Source organism: Vulpes lagopus, chromosome 21 (genome assembly GCF_018345385.1).
Source record: "Vulpes lagopus strain Blue_001 chromosome 21, ASM1834538v1, whole genome shotgun sequence".
NCBI lineage: Eukaryota > Metazoa > Chordata > Mammalia > Carnivora > Canidae > Vulpes > Vulpes lagopus.
Genome location: NC_054844.1, coordinates 2,014,943 through 2,027,894, shown reverse-complemented (window position 1 = coordinate 2,027,894; position 12,952 = coordinate 2,014,943). Strand labels below are relative to the sequence as shown.

The 12,952-nt window shown below is 46.3% G+C and overlaps 1 protein-coding gene across 9 annotated transcripts in view; it reads right to left on the bottom strand.

The window, feature by feature from the left end:
- Positions 1 to 481: 481 nt before the first annotated feature.
- The window catches only part of DCP1B (decapping mRNA 1B), a 60,480-nt gene continuing 48,009 nt past the window's right edge, over positions 482 to 12,952 (bottom strand). For 5 of the 9 annotated variants that reach the window (XM_041735689.1, XM_041735693.1, XM_041735696.1 and 2 more), the window contains 3 exons: positions 11,622 to 12,479; positions 9,075 to 9,323; positions 6,553 to 6,748 (listed from right to left, as the gene is read on the bottom strand). In XM_041735689.1, the coding sequence (XP_041591623.1) occupies positions 6,668 to 6,748; positions 9,075 to 9,323; positions 11,622 to 12,479 (1,188 nt within the window). In that variant the 3' untranslated portion in view covers positions 6,553 to 6,667. Of the gene's footprint in view, positions 2,168 to 6,552; positions 6,771 to 9,074; positions 9,324 to 11,621; positions 12,480 to 12,952 lie in introns of those variants that run through there. The other 4 variants (XM_041735691.1, XM_041735690.1, XM_041735698.1 and 1 more) reach the window with 4 other exon arrangements.

Below are 12,952 nucleotides of genomic sequence, written 5' to 3'. Positions count from 1 at the left end.
TTCTTGTAACTCTCCCTTCTTTTTGAAAAGATCTCAACTCCCTCTGCCTGGAAGGAGGTCGTCATCCTTTCCCGCCTGGACCACTGCCTCGGCTCCCAGCAGGACCCCCACTGCTCATCCTATCTTCCCTGCACTTCCCCTCTCAGCAACCAGGGATGTGGAACAAGGAGGTCTGACCTGACCAAGGCCCTTCCTGCTTGAATCGCCAAGACTCTCTACTGTCCCCGGAGTCCAGCCTGGGCCACATCTCCTGCCACTCTCTAGTTCTTTCCTGAAGTTCCAGCAACACCATGTGGTTTGTATTCCGCCTCCCTCCTTCCCATCCAGCTACACACCATTACTGCTTCTTGCCTTTATGTCTTTTTTTTTTTTTTTTTAAAGATAGATAAGAGGAACACAGAGGATTCTTTTTTTTTTTTTTTTTAATTTTTATTTATTTATGATAGTCACATAGAGAGAGAGAGAGGCAGAGACACAGGCAGAGGGAGAAGCAGGCTCCATGCACCGGGAGCCCGATGTGGGATTCGATCCCGGGTCTCCAGGATCGCGCCCTGGGCCAAAGGCAGGCGCTAAACCGCTGCGCCACCCAGGGATCCCTCTTGCCTTTATGTCTTACACCATCTTTTTTTGCCGCAAACACCTGCCTCCCTGCATATTGTCAACCCTTACCCGTCCTTTGTGAACCAGCTTAGAGGTCCTCTTCCTAGAAGCCTTCTCTACACCCCCCACTGTTTTAGGTGTGCTGGAATATCCCCTGCTGTCAATTACTACCCTGACTACGTCTTGTAATTGGTGTCCCCCCAACGTGGACTGTAAGATCTTTGGGGCAGGACTAGATCTGACTTGCTTTTATGTCTCTCCACAGAGAGCTCAGTTCATGTTTACTGAGTGAATGAATGCAAGCATGCATAAATGAAGTGGCCCCAAAGTTGGCATGTGGGAAAGAGTTGGAGAAGAGCAGCTCATTTCTAAAGGATGGGATCGTAGACATGCCCTCGGGATATATGAACCTGATGAGGCACATTTCTCTGACATCTCCCAGGGAAGGGAAAGCACTGGGGTGGATGAACATTTTTCAGGACTCCAAAATCAGGATGTCTTTTGAGCTGACGTTACTGTATTTGGCCTGGGGACAACAGACACCTGACAGGTTATGGACATTCACATGTAGGCTGGGCAACTCACCACAGAACAGAGCCCCTCAGCCTATCAGGGTCTGATATTTATGGATTTTCAGTCAAGCCACAGTTTCTCAGCCTCTGGGCACACTAGGTAGCTACTATGCGCACAGCCCGGAATAACAGTTAAGGAACTCATAACCCTGGGGAAGTGCAATGGGCAGGAAATATGAAAGCATCAAAAAGAATTCTGGGCAGATCTATGATGGAGCCATAAATGGCAACAAAGACAAGCTGGGATACACCTAACCTTTGAGGCTGATGGGAGTGAAGAGCAAGCTCCTCTTCTGGCACATTCCTTGGGGCTGCTGTCCAACAGAAAATGACACTGGAGCATGGATGGCTCTGACTCAAAATGACAACCTCTATGTTCCCATGATAAACACATAGGAAATTAATTTTCTTCCTTGTTACTCTCTTGGTTGAGGAGAGACAGGAGATGGTAGGGTTAGAATCCAGAACTGTTGGACTCTATGTTCTTTGCACTTTGCCATGTGGGAGAAGATGCCCATGGCAGCCTACATGTTGGGATTGCCCTGTTGGTCTTTTTCTTTTCTTTTTTTTTTTAAAGACTTTATTCACTCATTCATGAGACACACACACACACACACACAGAGAGAGGAGGGAGAGAGAGAGAGAGAGAGAGGCAGAGACACAGCAGAGGGAGAAGCAGGCCCCATGCTTTATGGATTTGAGACAAACCTTTTGCCTAACTACGGGTACCCCTAAGTTGCTCAGTATTTCTCTCTTTTTTTTTTTTAAGATTTTATTTATTTATTCATGTGAGACAGAGAGAGAGAGAGAGAGTGAGAGGCAGAGACACAGGCAGAGGGAGAAGCAGACTCCATGCAGGGAGCCGATGCGGGACTTGATCCCAGGTCTCCAGATCACGCCCTGGGCCGAAGGCAGGCGCCCAACTGCTGAGCCACCCAGGCATCCCCCTGTTGGTCTTTCCAGGCCTGAAGTCGAGTGTGTAGGCTCTAGCTGTGCTGCAAAAAGACACAGTCGGCATTACCTATCAGCCTGGTGGCAGGAAGTGAGAACAAATCTGTCGGAGGAGCCAGAGCTTCTGTCACTGGGTCTATCTTCCACAGCATCATATGTGGACACAGCTGGATGGGACCTGCAGCTTCCACCATGGGGCCACTGACAATACGCAGTCTTCTAGATCAGTGGCCTGATTGTTGCTTAGCATCGTTAAGCTGGCAACACCCCCAGCTATCTTGAGCGTCTGTTTCAGCTCCTGCCAACGTTGGCAGGATGTTCTACCTTAACTCTCACCCAGGTAGTTAGTGCCTTCCACCTTGGTCCTTAGACTTGTAGGGAAGTCCTCAGATTTTGGCTTGCCACCCTTTCTCTTGCCTATTTAGAACACTCTTCACTTCCTTCCTGATGTACCCTTAGTTGAGGCGTCCTCACCCGGCTGCATGGTTTGGGCTGTGCTAGCTGGCTCAGAGCCACAGTGCCTGTCTGCACTGCTCAGCCCCTGGAGAACATTACCAACAGCGCTCTGCTTTCCACCACCCCCACCCCTTGATGTTTTAAGACCACAGTCTGCACATGCAGTTTTTATTTGTGTACTTGTCTCAAGGCTCTAAGTTGTTGGGAGGCATTACTCATAACTCAATTTGGTGAATATCTATCTAGCTACTCAAGGTTGAGTTAAATATACCAAGTATTTGTAACTGCCTCTCTCACTATCCTAATTATAAAAGGGAGGGGGATGCCAAGCGTTTGAAACCTGAAATCAAGTATTCAGCAAAATGCTGGGGAGACCCACCAATCTGTGCAGGCAAGCAACTTGACATGTTGAAGTGTTGCTACAACCTGCTGGCTGCAAATGATAAATTTAGCCTTAAAGATGGCTCAATGTTCCAAAGCCTAGGAAGCAAGCTGATTGCTTTGAAAAGGGAGAAGGAGGCACATGTCTGAATAGAGCAGGAGCTGGATAAAGCAGGAGCTGGATAGAGCAGGAGCTAGGAGGAATGAGCTGCCAGTTTGTCTAGAGTCTGGAGACATCATTCCTTATGCAGCACCCTCCACCTCCACACCACAGCCCAGCCCTGCCCAGTAGAACAAAGAACTGTCTTCACAGCTCAATTCTGAGTTCCTCTCCCTCCCTGCATTTGTACTGACATATGGTTGAACCCAAGTGAAGCCTGGCATTTAGAGGTCTTTGATGTGACACCTCCCCTTTTTGGTATTACACCCCAGGGGCGTAGGCCCTAACATGTGTCAACTGTTGGTTTTCTCTTTAACAACCGAGAGAATTGAAGAGGACTAATGTTATCCAATAGTTAGGGTGTCTTTAAGAAGGACAGGGATCTTCCCTGATTTGCACACTTCTCATTCAAAAGGAAACAAGTAGAGTCCTTTCTGTCAGGACATGAGAAATGTGTCTGAGCTAACAGTGTTTCAGGGAAGGATGGACTTACCAGATGCAAACCGTGTGTGCCTTTATGGGAGAGCCTTCGGCCTGAGAATTTTTTGCTTTGGGTCCACCTTTTGAAAAGGTTGGAAGGAGCCAGTTGTGGGTATCAGCTGGATGGGGTACAGAGACTAGGAAATTCTTAAAGATACTGACAGACGTTTCTCTCACTCTGCAATTACCTCCATGCCTGGCCTTCCAAATCAGGAGACTGAGCAATGTGTGTCTTTTCAGAAGTTCAAGGACTACAATAGAAGTTCAGTTCTATTAACAGCACTGTCTTCTCTGGCTTTATAATTAAAACAGTGCTTTACCCAATTAAAACGGTGCTCTACTCATAAACACAGGGGCAGAAACAATATCATCTTGGATCACACTGACATCTTTGTCTTAGAGACCTCATGACATTTCCTTCAGAAGGAAGGGGCAAAGCGTTACTGCTTTCATTTTATTGATAGAGATAAAGATGAAGGGGAGAAGAGAGTAAGGTGACCACAGATACATAAGCGTCGATGTAAGACTTAACACTGAGGTTACAGCAGTTGACAAATGATGGCAGGTGAGCTTCATTCCAGCAGCTGCAGGCCTCATCCTGATGGCCAGGTACTGGGACACGGCAAATAACAGAGGGGGCAGGAAGGAACCCATACTTCTAGAGTGCATGGCACAGAGAACTGCTTTCCATAAACTGCTCCCATCTAAGGACCCTGTGACATGGGTATTACTTTCATTTTACACACGAAAACATTGCATCTCAGGGAAGCTCACATGTGCAGGAACTGAAGGCAAGTCTGTCTGACAGGGCTATGTGTTCTGTCCCTCACAGCAGGCAGAACTGACTTCCGTAACTTCTACAAGGTTGAAATCCACTGCATTGGATGACGCTGCCTTTAGGACAATTATCTCAATTAGCTTAAAACTGCTGTCTGGGAGCCAGTGACACCCAGGAGTGGCATTCGTGATGGTCTCAGAATTTGGGGTGTAGAGTGGGAAAAAAGGAAAGTTAATTTATAGATGAAATCTAACTTAGAGTGCCTTAGATAACTCTTCTTGCCTATTTCTTGGACACTCTAGAGAAAGCTCTTTGTACAAAGAAGCTCTCCTCTGCTTTGCCACATAGAAGAAATAAGCACTCTGTCACCAAGTGTCCTTTAAAAGGGTGACTTAGTCTTTGGTCTAAATGAATTGGGCCTGTCACTTTTAAAGCGATTCATTCCAGTAAAGGATGGAGAATTTATTACTTTTCAAAACAGATCACTGCGGTGTTGACCTAAAAAGGCTCAAATGAAGCCTGCAGTGAGGGCCTGGCCATGCTGGGCTCACACTCTTCTGTCACATAGCATGGTGCATCTTTTCACATGAGGTGCTGCAATGGAGATCTCTATTCTATTTGTTCAATGCTAAGGTTAAAAAAAAAATTCAGAAATTAGCCATTTTCTACCTCTAGGTAGATTAGAAACATTTAAAATGGAATTTGTTTCTCCCTAGAGAAGCAACTCTCAACATATAATTATGATCAAAGAAATTTTTTTTAAAGAAAAGGTTGGCAAGCAGTCTAAGTGTACTGTATATTTTATTCTAATTTTAGTATGTCTGTTACAGAAGTGAGCACAATCACTGATTTTGGGATAATAGATTCATGTGTGTCTCTCTCTGTAAGAATATGGAGAGGTTGCATGTGCAATGATTAATTTCAAGTATTTTGTTAGAGTGTCACATGGGTTTACAGCTGTGTTAGATGATGTAAGAGATGTCAAAAAAAATAGGAATTAATCGTCCCTTCCTAAACATAAGAAGGTAAAAACAGACTCCTTCCTAGTGGAAGGCACATCGTGAGAGGTTAGTAAGAGTCCATTCCTTTATGCCCACCCTGTCTCCTTAGAAGAAAAGGTACACTCCTGCAGGAGGTGTGGGAGGTGGTATCCTGAGGAATACCACTGGCAGTGTGACTGCCTGCTGGGCCAAAGCTTAAAGCCCAAGTCAGAGCTGTGAGGAAATCTATTTTTCCCATGCCTTCTGTATGACCTATAAAATTAGAATAAAACCTGTCTTCCATGCAGTAATCGAGAGATTCTTTTATGATCTAAGAATAAAAAGAGCTACAGATATGCAACACTTTATTTATTACTAATACTCAGCAGGGAGTAATTCCCATATGGACACTTTTGGGCCTTAACAGCTTGGCAAGGGCTCTTCTGACTCCCTCCAAGATTAAGCTCCTCATCTCTGTGAACATAAAAATCAATCTGCTATGTAGCTTGAAGAGTCCTTATCCATCACGCCCCTAAACAACCTACTACCTCTCTTTAGAGGCTAAGAAAAGCCTTTAAAATATTCTGTGACCTTCCCCTCAGTATGTTTTGGTAAAAATGACAAAATGTTCATTTGGAAACACGGGCAGGCATATTCATCCAAAAGAAATAACATGAGCAGGATAAGTGAAGTATTACTGGAAATCTGGGCCACTTGTGGACTCCTAGAACAACTAACCTCTAGAAACTAGCTATAAATACCTTTAAGATAATTTCCTTTCAAACGCCCAGGGAAAACATGCCAACCGAATTTTTACAAATGAAAGGTTTACTTTGTCTGGTAGAAGAAAACCTTCAGTTCCAAGGGCTGGGGCAGGGCTTGGAGGGGAGTCTGCGGGGTGACACTGCCACCTGGTGGCCGGCGTGCACTGTGGCAAGGGAGCTGGCAAACGGGAAACCACCAGAACTATTAATAAAAAAGAAGCCAAGTTTCCAGAACAGCCCTTCCTACTGAGAGGCTAATTCCTGCAGAAGTGGCCCCCTACATGTAAGGAAAAAAATAACCGAAGCTTGGAATCTGCTGTGTTATATGAGCAAAAAACTTTTTCTATCCACTGGATTCTTGGTACCAAGTGTACTGACTGATGTGATCACAAAAAGAATCTCGACTAAAGAAAATTCTGAAACATTTTACTTCATGTTATATATACGTTTTTTTTTTAAGGGCAGAAACATTTAGGGTAACACCATGGACGCGAAAGAACCTTGAGCCACAGGACTTTGAAAATCAGTCTTAAAATGTTTGGTTTTCACATGGTCTTTTTCATGGCTGCTTGTGTCATGCTGAAGAGATAAGCTTCATAGATGATGTTTAAGAAGTTGTCATCGTTCTGGAAAACAAAACCAAGAGACCTGAGGGAATGTGATTTGGCTGGCAGGAACCAAGACTTCCTCTGTGTTGGAGCTGAGCTGGTGTGCTGACACCAAGATGTGCATCTCTACCTGTCTGCTCCAACGGCGGGCAGTCCTTCACTGCACACATGAAGGTCAAGGCCTGGCCAGGTCAGCCGCTGGCCTCCAACAGTCACCATGAGAGGTGCTCGGTACATACAGTACCCATGAGGAGCCCAGCCACGTGGCAGTATGGAATGAAAAGACACGGGTCCTAACAGAAGGCTGCCCTGCGAGGCAATGATCCAGGTTAGGGGTTCTCCAAGTTTGCTTAGGAGGCTGCCAGGGTCCTCCAAAATCTCCCACAATGTGTACGCTTCGCTTTCAGCATTAGTTAAGATTTACCTGCAATATGCTTCATTTATATCACCAAAACGAGCCTAATTCTCCCAGTAGTTATAGGAAGTTTTTGTCTGGACAAGTGGGCAGCAGTGAGACTGACTGGTAGTCTCTGGGCTCCTCTGCCTGGCTGGGGGCTGAGGGAGAATCATGGGTCTAAACAGTGGTGCTCTTGGTTTTTAATTCTAGAGTCTTCTCCTCCCACTCAAATCCTTTAAAGCTTTAGCAATTCACCCACATTTCACATTCCTCCTTCATTCCCTCTTGGCACCCCACGCACAAAGCTAGCATTATTCTCATGCAATGAAAGACAGCGATGCTACCCGTTTTTCCTACAAAGTAGCCACAAAGTCTCTGTGTGAGACTGCGTCCTACCAACAGGTGAGGGCTAAACACAGAGTGCATGAGTGACTTTCAAGCATTCATCAGGAAGGTGGTGTCTTCAACATGGGAACAGTAAAGTGTGCAGAGTGGAGGGAACATAAATGTAAATTTCTACCTAGCAACAGACAGGGCCTGCTCTAGACTTTGAGTGTTGGCTCTTATGCAGAGATCTTTGGAATCATGTTTTTTTTAAATGGAATGAACCAGAAAAACAATGTGAAACTTTCACTTTAAATTTAAGTTTTTTTTCTTTATTGCTCATAAAAAAAGCTTATAGATGTCCTAAGTCATCACAAACTTATCTTGAATGGGTTGAAAAGGCGGGAAATGTTTTTACCCTGGTAGTTGTTCATGAATTAGTATGGCCCACTCCTTTGTGGTTTAGTTTTAGTGGACTGCTCATCTGCTTTCACACTCAGATGCTGGTTTCTAGCCCCCGCTCCTTCCCTTCTTGCTACAACACGTGGCCTTTAAAACATGTTTTTAATAATAAGAGACCACTATCTTTTCAACTAGAATGAGACAACTGCAAAGTGCTAGCCAGTTCTCTGAAAGTCTGCTAAAGCTTGAGCCAAGTGCCACAAAAATTTTCTTAAAGGTGATACGAAAAAGACATGTAGCTATGTTAACTGAGGTGTCTGAAGTCTGTCTGGATAAAAGTGTCCCACTTTTCAAGGCCTCGCATCTATTTTTCGGGTGTGCTTCGCTAGGTGGATGGCCAAGTGGTGCCACGGGACCTGCCCCTTCCATTCCTGTTACTGTGGTGGTCCAGCCCAGTGTGATGGGCAAGAGCATTGTGCAGCTAGACAATGCTCTAGGGGCTGAATCCTAGCTCCACTGTGTACTTAGTAGCTCTCACCTCAGGCCTGTCACGTAGCCTGTTTCCTTGTCTCTCCAACAGAAAAAAAAATAGGGTTGTTGTATAATGAGTAAATGCATTAATGTATGTAACACATTTTAAGACAGTGTGTGGCACAAAGCTCTCGACCAGTGTCAGCTGCCACACTGTTATCTCCTCAGAGAGCTAAGTGAGACACTCATGGCTGACAAAGTCTTGTCATTCCAACTTGTCCTAATTAGCAGGTTTCAGAGTTATCTGTAAAATATGCCCTTAGTCGTACAGCCACGACTTACCTCCCCACAGTTCCCTCCTTCAGCAGTGCACATGAGCTTCCCCTAAATGCCACCGCTTGTCCCAGATGGCTCTCACCTCTACTGCCCAGTGGTGAGCTGTCTGGACACTGTGCAGCACCCACGATCCTTCCAGGGGCTGCTTAACTACACAGCATGCGCCTCTTTCTTTACTGGTAGGCAATAGCTTGGAGGACTCAGTTAATCCTCTGTATTAGAAAATCTTCGATGTCGTGAGATACCCAATCTCATCTAGTTAACAGCACAGCAGCCGCTGGGATTAGGTGAAATTGTTACATGGTCTCTTCATTCTTGGGGAGAACTAAGTAGGCATCAGCTCACTGACTCTCTCAGAGTGGCAGCCGATGGCAGTGTGAGGAAAGGAAAGAAGAGGCAATGCGGCCCTCCTACCTGAATGAGGTATAGCAGTGCTTCCTGAAGTTGTAGCCTGGTAAGTGGGCTGCTGGTGATCACGGGGGGCTCCTGGGTTGGCAGAGGCAGGAGGAGGCTGCTGGAAGTGGCAGCTGGTTCTTGGCTTCCCAGGGGCAAGAGGCCAGCATCCCTCTCTTTCAGCAGGGCACAGGTGGGTTGTGTGAACACCATGGGGGACATAAGCAGAGAAGGAGCCAGCGTAGCAGGAACATGCGGGGGCGAGGTGGCCTGCTCATGGCAAATAGAGGGCAGCAGTTAAATAGTGGCTCATTGAAAAGAAAGGCAAAGGGACAGAGAGGCCCCTCACTTGCAAGTGTGGATGTAAATGGGTTTCAGTATGAATTGTTCCCATTGCACTGGGTGGGAAAGCCTGTGGGAGCCCGATTCCTGCTCAGCTTTCCACGGATTCTCTTTTGTCAATCTTCCCAAGCAGCTCAAGTGGTCTCGCCATCGTGACTATGGCTACCATGGCATATGAAGCTCACCCTGAGTGACTCTCTTTCTGGTTTACTACTATCGCTCAGCAGTGTGCATGTAGGACTGCTGGCCTCTTCCCCAGTTGTCCACCACTCTGACCTCAAGCTCCAGCCACCAACGTGAGTTGTCGCACTGGCTGGGGGCACCCACAACATCTCTGCTCCTGATTTCTCCAGGTGGAGGACCGTTCCCAGCCTCTCTCTGCCTGGGAGGGAGGCATGCTTATTGGGTGCACCCCTCCTCAGTCCCTTCCTGAAAGGATCGGCCTGCTTGCAGACAGCACACATGACTGGCTTCTCCAGCTCAAGTTTCAGGGGCAAGGAGGACGGGTCGTGCTTGGGCACTGCCACTGACTTGCTGTCACTCCGAGTACGTCTACCTCATGTGGCTAAAGACCTAAAATTAAGTTTTCCAATAGCTTTCCCAGTTATGCAAGTGACATTCTGATCCCGGTCTGACTCCCACAGCTAGCTCTCATTTGTTTCTAATGCAGGAGAGAAAGAAGAATGTTACTTATCAGCCTTCGAATGCCACAAAAGAATTCACGAGAAGGGGGTCATAGAGGCCAGGAGTCTAGAAGCTGCTGTGATTTTATAATCACTCCCTCAGTATCTTTGTGGGCAGAAGGAAGCTTAGAGGAAGGCAGGGTGCTTGTTTCCTTTAACTACCCCTAGCTGCCATTTTGAGCAGAGCTAGAATGGACGCCACCACAGTGGGGGTCCCAGCACTGTGTGCGCTGACAGACACGCACTGTTGTGATCGGCTCTCCACACCTGGGGGTGCTGAAGAGAAATGGGACTGTGTCTGCAGCAGCTGATGTCAAACTACTAACTCCAGCTTTTGCAGTGTCCCATCTACTGTCCTAGTTTCCCTTGTGTCCCATCCCACCAAGAGAAAAAAGGAGGTATAAGAGAGAGGGGACAATACACACTGAAGTGAGCATGAGGGTGGGTAACAACCTTTCTTTGAGACTGTAATAAATAACGAATAAGAACACTTTCACTCAGGCTCTCACATATACAAAGACTTATGCTACATGCTCATCATCTTTGTTTTCAAAAAAGTGAAGGATTGTTGAGGAACTGTTGTAAGCTACTTGCCAAAACATGACAAAAGGACCAATGATGACATCTGTAATAAGCAAAGAGAATGTCCTAATTTTTAAACCCAATGCCTTTTCAATGAATTTGTACCAATCCAAATGGGGGAAAAAAAATCAGTCAGATCTTCAGATGTTATTCACAGGCAAGGAAGTAGCTGTGGTTTTATTGCTGTTCCAAGTTACTGATACAGAGGGTCACCTGCCTTGAAGGACAGAGTATTTCTAACTGTCACAGTATTTCCCCGACTGGCCCTCCACGTGTGTGGTGGGGGTGGGCGTGGGGAGTTCGATGGCATACTTACCCCTCTCTCCATCTTCATTAAGTTACACTGGTGATAGAAATAAAAACAGCCTGTACCTCTGAGGAGCTAATACGTATTTTTTCTGTTGACTTCAAGTACCTCCAGGACTACGGGCCCTGTCAAGGTGGTAGGTATGCAAGCCTCATTGCTCGTGACAGGCCCGCAGGTGAGTACCCACAGGAAGCACAATGCCTGGCATGTAGTAAGTGCTCCAAAATATTTACTGAATAAATAAATAAACAGTCATGATTTTAAAATAAGAAGAGACCAGGTGTCTGGTATCTCAAATGATTTCAAAGTGGACAGTGAACGTTTATGGTCAAAGATTTGGGGTTCTTTCGCATGTCTGTGTTGTTTCCTGTGTTCACGAGCTTCTCTCAGACCTTATAACACTGTGAAGATTTAACTCTACACATAAAGTACCTCTAAAAGGAGGGAAGCCCCCAGATGGCTAAACAAAGAAAGGATTCTCTCTCCAGGCAGAAAGTTATGGTGATAATAAGATGCACAGATATGGTTTCTGGCACCCTGTTCTACACAGAAATGTCCCTAGAGCACTGAAGTGGATTCTAAGTTTCACCAAGTACTCACTAAATATTGTAGCAATACCACCCCCACCCCCACCCCAACCTCACAGGTATTTACCTGAAAAAGAGGAGCCTGCTTTTCTGTGCTGGGTGTCTTGTCCATCCAGGACTCCAGGGCTTTCCCTGTTCTAGAGCTCTGAGTTACCACAGGAAACTTTGCGGCCAAGGCTGGTCGGTTAGACGCGTGCAGCTGCTGCTCCTGCTGTACAATCTGAAGCTTTTTCAGTAACTCTTGAGGGGAGATCACTCCAGAACTGCTAGTCTGATTACCGGACAGGGGGAGCGTTGGTCTTGGATGTGTGGGCTGCTCTTTTCCATAAGTCTGATGTCCGAGTGTCTGAGGTGGAAGGGAGCCATTGAAATACCCCACTTGTGCCTGAGCCGCCAGCTCCTTTACTGGAGCGCCAGGTGCAGCAGTGGGGACAGTGGTGCTGAGGCTTGGGGCAGCTGAGCTGGCAGGTGCTGGTGTGCTAGGGTCATACTTATTCGCTGGCCTGGGGGCACTCTGAAGCTTCTCCAACAGGCTCTGAGTTCTGGAAGTACTTTGGACATGTTGAGAAGTCCCAACGCTATGGGGAGACCCTGGCTGGACAGGTCCCAGGAAAACCTCCCCAGCAGAATGGGTACTGCCATTTCTGCAGGGCCGGTTTTCAGGCAGCTCTGACAGTGGGTGGAGGTCTGCACTCCTGACCATGAGTTTCTGAATGGCTGGACAGAGCTGCTTCTCACTGGGGGGTGAGTGTCTTCTGGGTTCCTCATAGGAGAGGGAGCGTACAACCCCCTGCCTCATCGGAAGTGGCTGCTGCTGCTGCTGGTGGATGGTCTGTGGGGAGCCCACAGCTTCCTGACATGGAGATTTGTCCTGTTTTCCAAAGAGAGCCGTCAAGGACAAGTGTTGGCATTCGGAGTCTAAAGTCTGGAAAAAATAAAAACGTCTGAAAAATGAGTCTACATTAATTTGGTTGTATGGCAGGCTATGAAACATAGCTAGCCTAACTGATGATTTCTTCTATTTACATTGGATCAATTAGAGAGGATGAAAAAACTCTTAATTCTAATCAATTTTACAAACTTAAGACCTCCTTTTCAGGTAAAAAATTTTCACAACATTCTTAGACCCTCCCACACCGAAGACAGCAGTTATGTTTTAGCATCTGCTGATTGACAGAACAGCTCTCAATGGGCCTGGGGTTCACAGACTGGGAGCCACTATGGTACAAAGTTATAGTTACTAAAAGGGAAATAATCTCTTCAACAGGAAGTCCACCTAACCCTGAGAGTATAAGAAGATGCTGAGAACACACAGGAACACAAGGAGGTCAGTAGCTTTTGGTAGAATTAGAGAAACTTAGGATAAGTCATTTAACCTAACTTGATCCTTTCAACTAT